We start from the raw sequence: 16,465 nt of genomic DNA on the forward strand, positions 1-16,465 counted from the left end.
TCAGTGAGGGGTTTGTAGAACATGAAACATTCTTTCTGTCTATCACATATTATTTGTTATGGTGGTTTTGAGTGCACATTGATTGTAATTTTACCATGCTCTTGTACTTCTCTGTTTCAATTCATATATATTAGTCTGTTAGAGACATAATAGTTAACTTCTGATATGTTATATTACTTCAAAGGCATAGTTATGAGATAGTTATCCTACTTGTTGGGTCATTAATGTTAGAATATCATATTTTGATGATGAAATCAATTGATAGTGTTTATGATTTGATCTGTGTTTTGAGTGACGCAGGAAGATTGGATCAAGGAGAGATAATTAAAGCAAAAAGAATCATATTTGGTTGGAGAAAAATGTCAGAAGATTGGACGTCGTGTCGAAGGATTGATCGATGTATCAACAGAAGGCTTCGGGCCATGGATTCAGGCATTGGACCAAGAAGAGCGAAAATTGCACCAAGGGAATCGGAGTTGTGGAGGCCAACTGGTCAATTGAGCAATAGGCCGCAAGAGAGGATGATGCGCCGAAGAATCGGATGAAAAGTCGATGAACCAATGATATGTCGGACAACACTTGATTCAAGCTTTATAATAATTATATAGATCGAAGTAGGTTTTAAGTGTGCAGGATTAACTTCGATAAAGATTAAGGTATAAAGCAAAATGAAGTCCCGGAGTCAAAAATAAGATTTCGTTTGGAGTTTGAGAGTTCGTCGGAAGTCTGGATGTTCGTTGGAAGTTCTGCCTGAATTGACCGAGAAGTCTAGGAGCTTGCCAAAGAAGCTCGTCGGAACTCGTCAAGAAGATCGTCGTGAAGTCCAGGAACTTGCCGAGAGTCCGCTAGAACATTGTCGGGAGATCGTCGAAAGTTTGTCGGAAGATCACCGAAAGAAACCTAAACTTGTTGGACTTATTTAGTTTAGTGTATGTCTTAAAATTTGTAGTTAGCACATAGGGTTAGAATTGGGCCAACTCAATTAGGGGTCAATTGGTCCCAAATTTGGGCTGTGTTGGGCCAAGTGAAAGGCCCAAATAGTAACCCAACAGATGGCACCGTCGTGGCATAGTCTCCAAGACTGTGTCAGGTAGTGGTACCGCCCATACACAGTCTTCGAGAGACTGTCAGGCGGTGGTACCACCCAGTGGCAGGGTGTCAAGCGGTGGTACCGCTAGACTGGGCGGTGATACCACCGAGTGTCAGTGCTACAAGCGATGGTACCGCTAAGACCCGGAAAACCCGGGATGGGACACTTTTAGACTCTAAGTTTGAATCCACTTGAAGCCTATAAATACCCCTCTCATCCCTGGTTAACTTACACAAGGAATTGAGAGTAAAAAGAAAAGAAAATGCTGTTGTAATCTTATGTGAACTCCTCGTAAACTCTACGTGTTAGACTTGTTTAAGAGAGGAGTGAAAGAGGGTTATAAAGGTTCTCTCCTGAACTTGTCAAAAGGAGAATTGAGTTGTAAAAGAGCATTTGGTCTTCGCCCATTGAAGGAAGATCGGTAGTGAAAGGCAGTAGCCTCAAGTAAAGAGGAAACTATAAAATCGATTTGCATTTCTTTTGAGCAATTTACCTTTATTGCAAACTGATTTACCTTCTTATTGTTTTTACTATGCTCCTTTACGCATTCAAGTTAATATCTTTTTGAAATAGGTTTAATCGAAACGAAAGATTTTTGAATGACGTAGTTTTTACCGCTACACTAATTCACCCCCTCCCCTATTAGTGCCAACTCGATCCTAATAATTAAGACATTGATTAAAGCAGTAAATATGTTGGATAATTTTTTAAAAATAATAATATAATAACATAATAATATAATATATTATATTATATTATATTTAAAATATGTTAACAAATATTATAAAATATTTTTTTATAAATAAGCAAGAAAATTTTATAGGAATAAATTGTATGTAAAGTGTCAAGATAAATCTAAAAAACTCATGAGATCATCATGGGAACAAGAGAGGAAGAAAAAAATATCTTGAAAACAAGATGACATAAACATGGGAAAAAAGAATTAAGCAATAGAAGAAAAATATAATTATTATTTTTTCAAAAAAATAATTTATGTTCATTATATTAAATGGCATACAAGACTCTTTCATCATTACAATAATAGTGTATTAACCACTAATCTGTCTCAACATTGTAAGGGATCAGAAAGAAACAAATACGATATTGAAAAAAATAATAAGCAAAAGAGTAAGAAAGTTTAGTCTTTCTGAGGCTCCAAAGATCTAATCAGTGAATCGGACCGCTCAAGTTTTACTGATTGGATCAGCTGGTCCGGACCGGCATGCTTCAAAGCTTCTCCGAATGTCATGGCAGATAAAGCAGTAACAGAGTATAAAGTGACATTAATATAACAGTTTAAAAGAAGGGACAAAAGTTTCTGGGCATGATTTGCATTGCCAACAGCAAGAAGACAAATCACACAGTGCTTGGTAAAATAATTTTCTGGGCATGACTTGCATTGCCAACAGAAAGAAGTAAGACAAATCACACAGTGCTTGGTAAAATAATTTTCTGGGCATGAAATGATCCAAATGTGTTTCATGTGTCTCAGAATGATCAATCTTTTATCATAGATAATGAGTAGTTTAAGTGGGGACAAAAAAGGTAACCCTACAAGGCAAAATACTTGAGTCACTATTATCGGATGTAAACCCTGAAAATGAAATACTGAAGAATGTACAGGTTCTGCACTATAGATGCATAAACTGAAACTAAGAGAACTACTAGATCAAAATGGCCAAAAATTCCATGTACTTCAAACATGGAAACCAGAAAAATACAGCTTGCTAAGTCCTATGACATGCTTAAGAGGTGGAGACTGATACTTGAACGTATACCATTTGTGTGTATCCGTTGAACAATGAGGCTTCAAGCCGTGTTAGGCCAAGCCTTTGAAATAAACCAAATCTACCATCTTCCACAATTGGTTGCAGTGTGCGGGCAGGATCGTATCTGGTTTGATGAGTCAGAGATGGACCAGCAACTGGTGGGAGTTCCCAGTATACGTCCAATACAGACTCGAGAATTCTGCTGTTCTGGAAATGTTCTTTATATGACATTGCATTATTGCTATGGTTAAAATTGTCACGCATAAATCCTCGAACACCCCACCATGCTCCTCCTTTACCACATAGCTCATCTATGTCAACAGCTTTCTCCCAAAACATTTTTCTTTTCATCCTTATCCTTGCTTCATCGCTATCTCTAAAACAGCTATGTCCACCACCTACAATAAACAATGATTATTCTTGTTAGCAGTAAAAATTTGTCCAAGTAATTTTAACATAGAAAAAACATACAGTGGAGGAACACAATGATAAGCATAACCCCTTTCATCGTAAAGGATTGAGTTAAAATAGCACAGAGTAATAGAAAAGATGCAGATCTTTTACTATGATGCATCGAAAGAACATGTCTCCTTCAAAGAAAAATTCCACAAATCGGAGAAAGTGAAAAAGAAGCAAAAGACTCCTAAAATGAATCGATATACAAAAACTTGGTTTGAAATTGAGATTTAGCACAAGCCACTACCATGCAAAAAGCTTAATTCAACATAGCTGTTAATAGGAAATATAGAAAGGAAGAAGACACAACATATACACAGACATGCATGCAATACATGTATGTATTCATATATGCAAATACATATCAATATACTTAATAACGTCATTGGTGAAAATTCGCTGAACAGGTACTATGTGAGTACCATCACTAGCTTAGAGTTATGCATTTTAAGACATGGTCGAAGCTTAGCAAGTTTATCAAGTTAATAGATCAATCTATTTTGGGGTCCGGTTATTGCATTTCCTTGCCTACAACTCATCAAAAAACTAACTATTGAACCAGATGATACTTCAAAGCCAATATATATGGTAGTAGATCCATTTAGACATAAGAATCTTTTCACTTTAATATGAAACTAAATCAAGGTATAACATAAAGAAGGGACAGACAGTGTACAAGGCTACCGCCAATACAGGTCATGAAGGGTTAATATATGCAACCTTTCCTCTATGTACAGAGACATTGTTTCCATGTCTCGAACCCTAGTCTCTCACATCACAAAGGGGTAATATTATAATATTTCCTAGAAATAAAGATCCTAGAGTCTCAATAGGAAGTCCAATGACCGATTGTTCCATGCCACCGAATGAGTAGATTGCTTTGATGTGCATCAATTCAAGCTTGTTTGAAACATCAACGCTTCCATGACATCATGGAAGAATTAGCTAGCTATATATTTAGCATAAATTTGTAATTTGCAAGGTTTTCTATGTGCAAAGAAGTACAGAAATGGAACTACTAGGTAAATAAGCTGTGCAAGAGCCTTTTGCTGTGAAATAAAATAAGACAAATACGATGGATATATGGTTTGTATAAAGCAACTTCCTTATTAGCAAACTACGTGGAGAAAAAACATGATATACAATATCAAGGATAGGCAAGAGGGACCTCCCAGTAATCAGACCTTCAATGGAAGAGGATCTCAAGGAACTTGCAAATTTAAAAAGATGTTGTGGATAAAATGTACAATCAAAGGAAATTGGAGGGTTGATGTTATGTTGGAGACAACTTTCAAACCATGAATAATTAAATTAAGTGGCATGAGGAACAGTTGCACTTTCATTTAGCTTATAGGAAATGCCCAACACATGAAACATTCCCCTAAAATATGTTCTTATTCTTATAATTACTGGACATTAGCTTCATATATTAGTACCAAGAAATAGGCAATAAAACTTATCAGAACCGTGAATACACTATTTGTAAATATACATGTAACCAAAAGCTTCTGTAGCACACTTCAGATAAGACATCATAAGAACAATTTCATCTATCATTTCAGCATTAGTTCACACGAAAGTATGAAAAAGTACAAAAAATTCAAACACAAGACACGAACCTCTTATGTAGTATTGATCACATATCTGCCTCAAGGAATAGTGGTCTCCAGTCCCAGTGTCATAATTATCCTCAAAAATGAGATTTTGAAATCCAGCTTGTAAAGCCTGTTTCACTCTGTACAGAATATAAGAAAGAAGTCCAAACTTGTGTTAGACTCTAGTGAAGTAGCAGGAGGAACAAACGTAAAAGAAGACAATCAAATAAGATCCTCATGCTCTTCTGAAGGTCAATAAGACGGAACTAGCAGGATTAGAAAATATGCATAAAACTCTAAAATAAAATGTAAAGTTTAATATTACTGTGAACTGAATGGGAAAGTCCATTACTGTGAACTAAATATTACCTCTTAAGCTGATTCTGGTGATCATCAAAAAATACAAGCACCCGACTGAGATCTGAAATCCCATGTTTCCTCATCACACTGCCCCAGTCAACACTTCCAAAGTCAACAAAATCCTTTCCAGCATAGTAAGTGCAATTCTCATCAACATAAGCTGGCCCTTTCTTAAGGTACTTCTCTGGGTGGCGGGGTGAAAGTGATATGATATGTGTGCCCGGCATAGCCTGCCGCAGGACCCATGTAGAATGCCCCTTGAAAGCACCACTTTCTATCATCAAATCTGGCTTAAGCCATCGCACCATGAACCACAATCCGAAGCTGTGGTCAAATCCCATGCCGAACATGTTGTTCTTGATCGGACGGGTCTCATAGATCGGAACAAACTCTTCCAAGCCCTTGAGCAGATCCTTCGGTGTCCACTCTACAGTTGTGTCACGTTTCGATCTGCCTTTTGCCAAACAAAACATAAAGCAAGTCAAGTGGGTTTTCTACGCATTCATATAAGAGCTATCTAGGCCAAAAAGAGCAACCAGGAAGTTGACCCATAAAAATCCCATTTTGATGTCAATTCTAAACTCACTAGGGAAGATGTGAAACGAACAAAGTCGGTAAAATTCCAGCCAAAACATCCACATGCTTTTAAGATGTGATGGGACACTAATTTGATCGAGATTAAGAAGATAAACCCACCAAGAACCAATTTCCACCCCCCCCCAAACAAATGAAGATGTTTCACAATTCCAATCTATCAATCATAAAATCGCAGGAATCTGAGTGTAAGCATTCAAATATCCAAACTTTTTTTTAATTTCGGTGACAAAAACCCAAAGTTCCAAAAAAGAAAAGATCTTGTGCGGTATATAAAAGGAAAGATAATCAAGAACGGAACCCTCAAACCCCTCTCCCACGGACCGAAGCAATGGAGTTGAATGTGATCAAGGGCTTACACCAGGGCACACCGAGGGATCCGAAATCGGAGGCGAGACCGGCCAGGTCAGCGCCGATGAGGGCGTTGCGGGCGGCGGAGTCATAAGGAGAGACGCAGACAACAGGGCGGCCGCGGGAGAACAGTAGTCCGGCGGCGGTGGCGAGGACGAGGAGGACGATGACGATGATGACGTGGGCGGCGGGGCAGTGGCCGGAGGAAGACCGCGAGAGGCGGATGAGACTGACGATCCGGCCGGCGAGGGAGGCGTGCTTCTTGGTTTTAGATTCGTCGTCGAAGGGGCCTCCGTCGCCCTCATCGTCAGCAGGGTGCGGCGGAGACCGGCGCGACGAGAGCGCCCTCTCCAGCTTCATCGCCGCCTCTCTCTCTTACCGATCCCCGCAACAGTAAAACCAGAGAGAGTAAGTAGTATGCAACGCTGACGCCTGCCTCGTCGTTATGAAACCAATAACCGTGCGTTAGATTCGAGCTCAAATTTGTCCTCGATCTCTTTATTTTGGCCGATTACACGTATACGTGTCGACCACTGTTCTCCGTAGAAAAAATATTATCAATATTAATAAATCATCAAAATATATATATGAGATCATTGGATATATTACAATTATATTTATGATAATATGGAGGAAATTATGTATATAGAGCTTAAAGGAGCAGTTTGATACATCCATGCCTCAGTCATTCTGGTTTCCCAATCAAAGATGGTTAAACCCCATGAAATCGATACACCAGAGGATGGTTTAATCAAACACTAACCTGACATACAAATAATTGTATACATACGATAGTATTTATCACTGACATTATCAGTATAGGAAGAGGCATAAGCATCTGGTGCCAACAAAAACCTAGATTTTGTGTTCTAGATGAACAGCAACACTAAGATCACCAAATGGCCCCATTTCAGTTCAACCATGAGCATATATGCACGCAAGTTGGAGTATGCATACCAATTAGAACAAATATCATGCATATGATCAATGACATCACATGCAATCAGGATAATATATCTGTACTTTTCACCAGTCACCATGGAGAAACAAATCTAGCACTTTGAGACAGACCACTTGCTAGATTCTCAGACATTACAACAATCTTACAAGCATGAATTGTTGGAATAGGAAATTTTTGCAAAATCTTGCAATTTGTTGTTGAAATATGCGTAGCAACTGTTGTTTCTAATATATATTGTTGAAGAATAAAATATTGCTCTTGAGTTCTCGTCAAAAAAATGGATGCCATGAAGGAAAAACCAGAACAGGCCATCAAATTTGTCCTCCCAACTCCTCAAAATTCACAACCTTGTATGATTAAACAATGCTTAAGCCTGTGGAGTGTTGATACGTACAACACTTCTCACCATCCTGCATATTTTCCCTTAACAATGGCAGCTTCTCCTTTTTCAAGAGGTCACTAGGAGGGATGCTCTATATCTCTCGGCTTTTATATAAAAGACTAAGAATGCTTTAGTGTGGATCCAGCAGTAGCTCAGGCCCTTCCTGACCAAAATTTGATCTGGTCTCAGGATGCAGGATTGCTATTACTTGTCATATATCCATCTTGGGAAAAAATAAATATTGTTTACTGCAACTGCCTGCATCAAAGAAAGCGTATAGATATAATATTTATGACCAATAAACAATAACAAGGAAAACGAAAATGTTTCTTATGATCAAAGCAGGCAGCAGGCACATCTATTAGCATGCATGAAGTATTAGCAGTTGCCAACAGAAATTGGCATGTTATGTAGAACAATTTACGCGCGTCTCTAATGCAATAATTCTTTTGTTCGGTAACATTGGTTTCATATAGAGAAGGTTCCATTTTGGCAAGAGGTCACGAGATACATTGCTCAACTAATAAATGGCCATCATACGGTCCAGAGAGAGATTTACAGGGATGCAAACTATAGGCACGTCATCTAACAAAGTACAGTTATTTTACACAATGAAGAATGTTAGTCATGACGTATGACAAAAACTAATCATAAGATGAAAAAGCCAAATAAGGTTCGTCATACTGCATACAGCTACCTTTCCTTCTCCAGTCACTTGCAAAACATCACAACTGGTCGGTCAAACCCAACAACTGTACCAGATAAACTGTCGGTAATAACCTCTGCCGATCTGAATCCAACCTACAAGAGCAAACTAAATTAGACAAAAAGTTCACAAAATAAACAGAAAGGGCTACATTGGTATGTCCAGTAATCTATTTCAAGTAATGGGCTTTACCTTGTCTAGAAGTAATTCCCGGAAATTATGTGGCCTTAAACATATAGATTTGAATTGGGCCCTTGCAGTCTGCAAATATAACATGCAGAACATCAAAATGAAAATCAAACTACTAGTATTCAACTGAAAATTAACAATGATTATGCATCCATATCAAAGAAATGCAAGTGTGTTATGCAACCAACACTGATCAGACTACAAAAATAACTTTAACATTGATGAGAAGCATGATTTCAATAACCAGGTCAGTATGTGTGCCAGCCGATAACCAAATTGACCCAGTAGATGGAAAAATCAACTCCTTAATTTGACTGAGTTCTAAATCACAAGGTTCATATAGCCCTACATACAATGACATCCTTAAACTCACTTCTGATACAAAATAAATTGGGATGTCATAGTCCCCCTCGCTTAAGACTTGATGTCCTCATCAAGGTCAAAGCTAAACCCAGAATTGACATACAAGGTCTAGCTCTATATACAATCACACTTCTAATGTCATGCCATTGCCTCCAATCACATTTACAGAATAGATCTTTCCTACTTGAACCTTCTCACCATACCCAGTACAAGATCTACTATGATACCATATGTAATGATTGAACCTAATATGAGAACCAACTCAGTAACTTGGTGAGCTTGGAGCCACACGACCCAAAATGCTCAAGCCCAAAGCTAATAGTAATAAAGTCATCTAGTTTTATATATAATCACAATTATCCTCTAACTTCCTATGTGAGACTGGGGATGCCACACACATAATATGCTCATCACAATTACATGGATTGAAATTGGTTTGTGCTGACAAAAGAAAAGGCAACAATAAATGCCGAGCCAATATGTTTACCTCAAATTATTGTGGAACAAACAAGATAATGAAATTATATGTTATGTCTAAAGTAATTTACTTCTGTCGGGAAACATTACTATGCTAGCTCAAACAGTAGAAAGCAACAACCTTTAGGAAAGAACCTTTATTTGTGGATGGACAAGGATGCTGGAGACCAATCTCAATGGGGCAACAAAGAAACAAAGCATCACTGCACATGTATTGTTCCTTGTTAACTCCAACTAGACCAAGTTGATGAAGATTTTGATTTAATTCACTTGATCAAATTGGTCATGGTTCCATTTTTAGGATTTTTTAGACAGTTTTAATTTATTTAAAAAGGTCAATATGATGAGTTTAGGATTTGCCTGCATAACTGGTTAATCAATCCTGACACCAAAGTACTTACTAGGTAAGACATTCATCCAAATCACAATGCCCTCAATTTGAGAAAGTAATGAAACTTTTTTTAATCAAACCTTCTAGAAAGTATTGCTTCAGCATTATCTGTGCATTCTAATATATGATAAGATTGAGACTAAATTCATTGTTCTAGATACAATTGTGATTAATATAGATACATTTCTGGAGTCATTGGAAGTCAGTCTTTAGATAACAGAGGTTGGTGATTTGCTTCATGAAGAATGTAATATGAATTTTGATCAACGATATAACTGCTTCCAGTGGCCACTGGGACAATCTACCATCTCATTTCCTGTTTCCCTTTCTTCCAGCTTCTAATCTTGCTCTTCGTTACCAGTACTCTTACACTTTATTTTCACTCCATAGCTAGTCTGTAATCAACTGTTTATGATTCTGTCTTACATGTATAAATTTGGAAGATCAAGTAAGACTTTCCTTACACCATCATGCTAACCTGACTTGCCTCAGATAATCTACATTTTCAGGCACTGGTGCCAATAATTTATAGTTGCATAATCTTGTCATAACTCAAACATCATATACAGTTTAATGATATCTTCACTGTCTCTATGACCAAAAATTAAAAAAGTTCTTATGTCATGGAATCCACTTAACTCTATTCCTTCTGTAAAAATACTCATGAGATTAAAGAAAAATATACCCTAATATAGATGTGTTTATGCATCAGATTTAGTCAGGTCAGGCCCTGTTGGATTGAGATGGAACTAGAAATGTCAAAGGACATGTATGGCTGACCAAAGCATTACTAAACCTGCCAATGGGTCAAGATTTGATGACCCATAACTGACCCATAAGCAAAAAGATTGTAACGGGTCAAGTTGATGGGTCCAAAGACATATTTCTCATTCTTAGGGAAGGAGATTAAGAATGGTCCAGACTGAATCTTATTCATGATAAACAGTAAATGGGTTGGGTACAAATTGGGTTGCTTGACCCAACATTCAGGCCAAGAATGACACCTGTACTCTAGAAGAGCATGGTGATTTTTCAGATCTTCCTTGTGCATTTACCAGGATAAAGACATCCTCCTGGGATACATCACTGCTTCAATTATTCTTTTCTCTGCTCTTATACCCATTCTCAGAATCTGCCACCTTTCCAAATGATTCATAAATCCTGTCTGCTCGTAAATATTTGGGCGCAGTTGCAGGTTTGTCATTCCTTGTCCACTCATATATATCTCACACTGAGATGGACCAGATCAAGCCCAACACAAATAACCACAGTCAGCAAACTGTCGCAACATGATGGTTAAGTAGATAATTGAATGATCCCAACATATGTCTGAAATCATACACTTTTTTTTTTAATTATACAACTAGATAACTGAAAGACATGCTTACCACTCTACTTTGAAAACCCAAAAACCTCAATGTAAAAAGAAACTTTACAAATAATAAAAAGATAAAAAGAAAGAGATGTAGGGAAGAATAGTAAAAATCATACCGCAGATACATTTTGATTTCTTTTGTATGAAGACCATGGCTGAGCTTCCAATAGTAGGATCCCACCCTAAAAGACGATGACAGTTTCTAAAGCAATAAACAATTTATCTGGTACACATGAGAGACATGCATTTTATAGAAGCATACTGAAACAAGATAATCAAAGACATACCGGACGAAGAAGTCTCCATATCTTGACAAACATATTGATCAATCCATCATCACCCCAATTCAGATGGACCCATTTTGCAACGCTCAAACTGCATGTAGAAGCAAACTGGTCAGATTGCACAAGAGCATCTAAAATTCATCAACTAACCAATTTCAAATATTGAAAAAGAAAAACATGCAAAAAAGCAGAACCTGAAAAAAATGATAAGGCAATATAATACTATTGCTGAATTAGTCGTTACAGAACTTACCAAAGAACTGTGTCATACTTCTCTGAGCATTCACGCAAACTCCCAACAAAATTTTCATGCCGGAAAGAAACTCTCTTTAAAAGTTCATCTACAGGAAGGGAGGTTTGGGAACTAGATGGTTTCCCATTTGAAGCTGGATCAGCATTGGTGTTCAAAGGGTTCACACATTCTGAATCCTGTATTCTAGAAGCCTCCATGGATGTACAATTGCCACGTTTCATTCTAGCTGACTTACGCAAGTTCCAATAAGCAGTTTCAACTAAACCTGCTAGGTACAACATAATGATGAAAATGATTGAAGCAAAATGGACATAGCAAAAGAGGATCTAGTAAGCATTAATGGAGGAGCTAGAATATGACAATTTCGTTTTTCCAACATAAAAATTGACATTTGTAGAAAGTACAAGTTTCCTACCCAAAAGGCCTTACATGTCTCCACGATAGATCTAAGAATTTATAAGCATGAAATAGTGCATTTACATAATTTGAGGTAACAAAGACAAATTTGAAGCTGCACTGAAATTAAATTTATGTAGGAATAAAAAAACACTTTATTAGTAAGACTTCATTTTTTTCTTTATAATACTTAAATATGGAATAACCAATCACATACTGCATGAAATCAAATTACAATGCAGAAGCTAAAGCTGATCACAGTTAATTTTGTAGAACAAAGATTGATTGTAATCATAGCTGCTGTTACATAAGGCTCATAGATGTTGGGGACAAAATTGAGTGAGTTCCAAAGAAGCGCCACTCAAATAGTGCTCACCAAATCTACCAAAAAACTTAAAGCCAAATGAAAGTTATGATGCAGAAATAATTTGAACTGCTTGTCATATCCATATTAGATACATGTAGCAAGGTTTCAAATTTTGTCGGGACCGACACAAATTGGGTGGTATTTGGGGTTGGGCGGTATTTACTGGTCCAGGCTTAAACTAGGATGCGGAGCAGGGTTTTTGCCTGATCAGTTCCAGTTCATTTCTTTTTTAAGAGGCAACAGACTAGGGTTGTTAGCTTGCAGCCTTGTACCTGAGGCTTTCTCCTCATGCCTCATGTTGTCGTCTGCCTGCTGCCGAATCACCTACCTGTCGTCCACTACCGTTGACCTCATGGTATGTCTCCTCCTCCTCAAGTTCGCACATGAGACTTTCTGCACGTGCTACTACTGTCGGGCTATCTACCTATTGTCTGCCATCGTCAGCCTCCTAGTACAACTCTTCTCCTCTCCTCCTCCCACCTTCTCGATACCAAGGTATCAGCATACCGTGCGTTGACACGCCAATATAAATTGAACTTATATCAGTCTGGCCAAGGACCAAACAGGTCTAATATCTGAGCTTTGAACCCTGACGTGCAGGATACAATACTTTTAAAATACTTCTTTGATAAGTGTGAAATATTTTTTTCAAGCATCCAGCTTTGCAAATAATAATCATGAAGTATACAGTTTTTTTATATTAATGTGGAGATATTAGCAGGTTTCTAAATGGTGATGCATGAACTACACTAGAACTTGAGACTTCATCATCAGAGTTGAAACTGCCTAACAAATTTTGTTATAACCAAAAAATCAATGACGCTTGACTACCTGTCATGTCATCTATGATATCTTAAAACAACTAGTAACAGATCAACAACATCAATGACCTAATATGAGCAATCTTCTGTTAGATCCAAGTCATTACAAAATCTCATGCAACAAAAAGACACTTCTTCATAGGTAAAGGTATATAAACTCTCTCACTCTATTTTTGTCAATTTTTTTTATCTAAATGTATACCTCAGATTATTTTGTTATCTTGAACTGAAGTCTAACTTCATTGTCGAAGGAGGACCTTATCAAGCACATTCATGTGTTCTCCCTCATTAAATAGATTTGGTCTAGCCCTACACTTCATACTCTTTTGCTTGAGTGTAGAGCTAGATCTTTCTTATTCTCTCTATATGATAACAAACTTTTTAACATGAAATTTCCAACATATGAGATGGGTTGTTTCATGTTATGGACAATTTTAATTTTAAAACTATCATGAACTGAATGATCAAGTTAAGGAATTTGATTATCCAACAATAAAGTGGCATTACAGATTCAAAATAGAGAAGCAATCAAATCCTGATGTTCCCTTTCACATCTTAGAGTTTAGCACAAAGAAAGTATTGTCTATATTTGCACTAATCTTTCAGTCAAAGGCAATTACAAAAGCATGATATCTCAGTTACAGTCATATAGAATTTACAAGCTCAGCATTAACTTGCACAAATATCTTAAGTCTTAGAATGTGTTGACTAAAATATTCCACAATAACATTATGAACAAAGAAAAGCATGTTCTCACCTGCATCAATATCTATGCCAAGAATGCTTTGGCAAAAGAACTTCTTTGCTGCCAAAAAGAATCAACAAAAAGGAATCAGCAACAATATATATAATTGAACTTGTTTTATTTGCCTTAACTTTTTAAAAATGTCATTCATTCCAAACTAACAATCAACAGGATGTCTCATTTTGAGATTTGAGATATTACATCAATTGATTCCATACATTCTGTAGCATTTAAGTAAAGAAGCTGTACACTCTCTAAATCTAAGAGCCAAAAGAAAGGAATAAACATAAGTTAAATGAAGAGAAATGAAAATACCAACTTACTACAAGAAATTTGAATATATGCAGGAAATTAATTACCTATGCTAATAGTTATTAGACCCTCATTGCAGCCAATGTCAAGGCAATCCTTGCCTTCAAACCATTCTCTCTTAAACAGAGCAAGTCTAGGATCTTCCTTCACATTGCGATCAATCTACATTGGAATGAACAGTTCTTAAATGACAAAATGCAAAAGTTGATCAAGTAACCAGCCATATAGCTATGACTAACAGACACTATGCTGGAACAAACACGAAAATGTGGGCACAGAAAACTAAACCAGTATTATGATTTGCAAAAGAAAAATAAAATAGAAGCACAATATAAGCAGAGGAGTGGAGGACAAGAATGAAAGAAACCTAAGTGTTGGAAAAAGCAAGAAACAAACAGATTTATATAGGTTCAGCAAGGAACGGATAATGCAGGACATAGCCCTGACAATGAACTGCACAATGCTCATACAGCTTCAGCAAACAGAGACTTTTTTTTGTCAAATCATGTAAGGTTGCACGGGTATTATAGTGCTCCATGTCATCCACAAACTAATTTGAGAACTTCATAAAATACCTACTAAAAGTTTAAATTCACATGTGAGCAGCAGTGGCCACATTGAGCTGAAGGGCACCGTAGAACCACAAAGCCAAAGTGCAAAGTAGAACCATAAAATGCATGATACTTCTGTCCAAGGTTAGCACTTTACTAGTCCTTGAGAACCTGAAATCTTAAAAAGACATATGAATTGTGACTCTAAGTACCATGTGGAGCACGTTAATATCACATAGCAGCTTAAACAACTGATTTTGATTGTAAGCCATATAGCATTAGGCTTGACAAACCTATGAAAGCACTAGGCCAATAGGCCCAATTGGGGCCTTTTTCTTCTGGAATTTTGATGTATTAGTCCTTCAGCAGCATATATCTGTTGAAGTTTTGAGAACACAGTAGTAGGTAAAGAAATGGCAAGAATAAGTAATGTATTCATGGAAAGTGGAGAAAAAGAATGACAAGAGGAAAGAAGGGGTAGGTAAAAAAAACAACTCATCCTCTTTACAATAGTGGAATCCCCTTTACAGTTTTGTACCCTTTTCTGTTCACCATTGCTCTCCTTGCAAATCTCATTCTTTTATACTCTATTTACTACCCAATGGCACCAAGGAAGAGTCATTAAAAGGACCAAGTCACCGTTAGTGCAATGCTCGTGATGCATCTAAAAAAGTGCCGAATTTCATTTTTTTTAATCCTTTTCTTATGTGTCAAAAAGTAGACAACTTGCAGGTGTCCACCATTTTACATACATGTATACATATATATACCCTAAATAGTTAGGGCATTGTGGCTTGTGGTCGTTGTTATTGTTGTGCGTTTATGTATTTATGTATGTATATCCATTTAATAGCTAGGCACAGCACCACCATCTACACAAGAGTACATGTTGTTCTTGACCTACATAGATACACACATCATTTTGACACAGTGAGACGTCAATACTAATGTTTCTTTACTGCCATTGAAGCATGAGCGCGATAAGAGACCTATAACGATTCATCATTAGCGTCGATCAACCTATTGACTAGAAATGACAGACAAAACCCTGAAAAGTTCACGTCCAAAGTAGAAAAACACTACAGAACATACTTCGCTACTCATCTGAGACGCTGACGCGCCTACAAACCTTAGGCTACTATCTTAACCCATCCGTTCAAGAAGCCAGAAAGCAAAGGGGCGAAGAGAGTTACTCGATAGCCGTAGTAGCTCTTGTAGTTGCCGTAGACGAAGCACGTCTTCGGCTTCCTCCTCCGCTTCCGCCCTTCTTCTTGTTGTTCTTGCGGCTGTCGTTGCTCTTCTTCATCTGCTGCTATCGTCTGGCCATGGCTAGGCGGATCCTTGCGCTTGCGTACGCCGCGTGCCTCTTGTTGTTTTCGTCCCTCTGCCGCTGCCGCCATCCGTTGCTCGGCGTCTTCTCCGCCTCCTCCTCCCGTAGTCAGGGGGACGCACGCTGAAGAGTCGGCGAGCGGCGAAGTGCCAATTTAAACCCTCGCCGCCACCACATTCTTAAAACGGCCCATTTAACCACCAGGCTATAGGCCCATAAAGAATCGGTTCATGTAAGAGCCCTAGCCTTACCCATACCAGAAAAGGGGCCCGCATTGGGCAGTGACAGCGATGGGAATAAAACGAGTGAAGACAGGTTAGGTTGTCGACAGATATCGAATAAAAAGA

The 16,465-nt window shown here is 37.7% G+C and overlaps 2 protein-coding genes across 3 annotated transcripts; both read right to left on the reverse strand.

Annotated features, from left to right (window-relative positions):
• Window positions 1–2,567: 2,567 nt before the first annotated feature.
• LOC135612949 (uncharacterized) lies at window positions 2,568–6,683 on the reverse strand. The gene is made up of 4 exons (XM_065109828.1): window positions 6,224–6,683; window positions 5,280–5,724; window positions 4,935–5,050; window positions 2,568–3,257 (listed from the first exon to the last, which is right to left on the reverse strand). The coding sequence occupies exons 1-4, from the start codon at window positions 6,573–6,575 to the stop codon at window positions 2,836–2,838; spliced, it is 1,335 nt and encodes a 444-aa protein (XP_064965900.1). The 5' UTR covers window positions 6,576–6,683; the 3' UTR covers window positions 2,568–2,835.
• A 466-nt stretch (window positions 6,684–7,149) lies between these two features.
• Window positions 7,150–16,254, reverse strand: LOC103988443 (probable RNA methyltransferase At5g51130). Of its 2 annotated transcripts, XM_009406975.3 has the most exons (9): window positions 15,982–16,253; window positions 14,285–14,399; window positions 13,938–13,985; window positions 11,597–11,861; window positions 11,347–11,434; window positions 11,176–11,241; window positions 8,457–8,525; window positions 8,256–8,359; window positions 7,150–7,816 (listed from the first exon to the last, which is right to left on the reverse strand). In XM_009406975.3, exons 1-8 carry the CDS (start codon window positions 16,186–16,188, stop codon window positions 8,270–8,272), a joined length of 948 nt encoding a protein of 315 aa, XP_009405250.2. In that variant the 5' UTR covers window positions 16,189–16,253; the 3' UTR covers window positions 7,150–7,816; window positions 8,256–8,269. The 2 variants fall into 2 exon arrangements, with proteins under 2 accessions (XP_009405250.2, XP_064966022.1); XM_065109950.1 differs by lacking the exon at window positions 7,150–7,816 and having other exon boundaries at window positions 11,176–11,261; window positions 15,982–16,254.
• Between the last annotated feature and the right edge of the window lie 211 nt (window positions 16,255–16,465).

Source organism: Musa acuminata, chromosome BXJ1-1, assembly GCF_036884655.1.
Source record: "Musa acuminata AAA Group cultivar baxijiao chromosome BXJ1-1, Cavendish_Baxijiao_AAA, whole genome shotgun sequence".
NCBI lineage: Eukaryota > Viridiplantae > Streptophyta > Magnoliopsida > Zingiberales > Musaceae > Musa > Musa acuminata.

Excerpts from the sequence above, each read along its gene's own strand:
- LOC135612949 (XM_065109828.1), bottom strand. The coding sequence starts at position 6,575 with ATGAAGCTGGAGAGGGCGCTCTCGTCGCGCCGGTCTCCGCCGCACCCT. Across the intron at positions 5,725-6,223 it reads ATCCCTCGGTGTGCCCTGGT|GCAGATCGAAACGTGACACA; the intron begins GTAAGCCCTTGA and ends GTTTGGCAAAAG. Across the intron at positions 5,051-5,279 it reads CACCAGAATCAGCTTAAGAG|AGTGAAACAGGCTTTACAAG; the intron begins GTAATATTTAGT and ends TATTCTGTACAG.
- LOC103988443 (XM_009406975.3), bottom strand. The coding sequence starts at position 16,188 with ATGGCGGCAGCGGCAGAGGGACGAAAACAACAAGAGGCACGCGGCGTA. Across the intron at positions 14,400-15,981 it reads AGAGCTACTACGGCTATCGA|ATTGATCGCAATGTGAAGGA; the intron begins GTAACTCTCTTC and ends ATTCCAATGTAG. Across the intron at positions 11,435-11,596 it reads AAGTATGACACAGTTCTTTG|TTTGAGCGTTGCAAAATGGG; the intron begins GTAAGTTCTGTA and ends TTCTACATGCAG.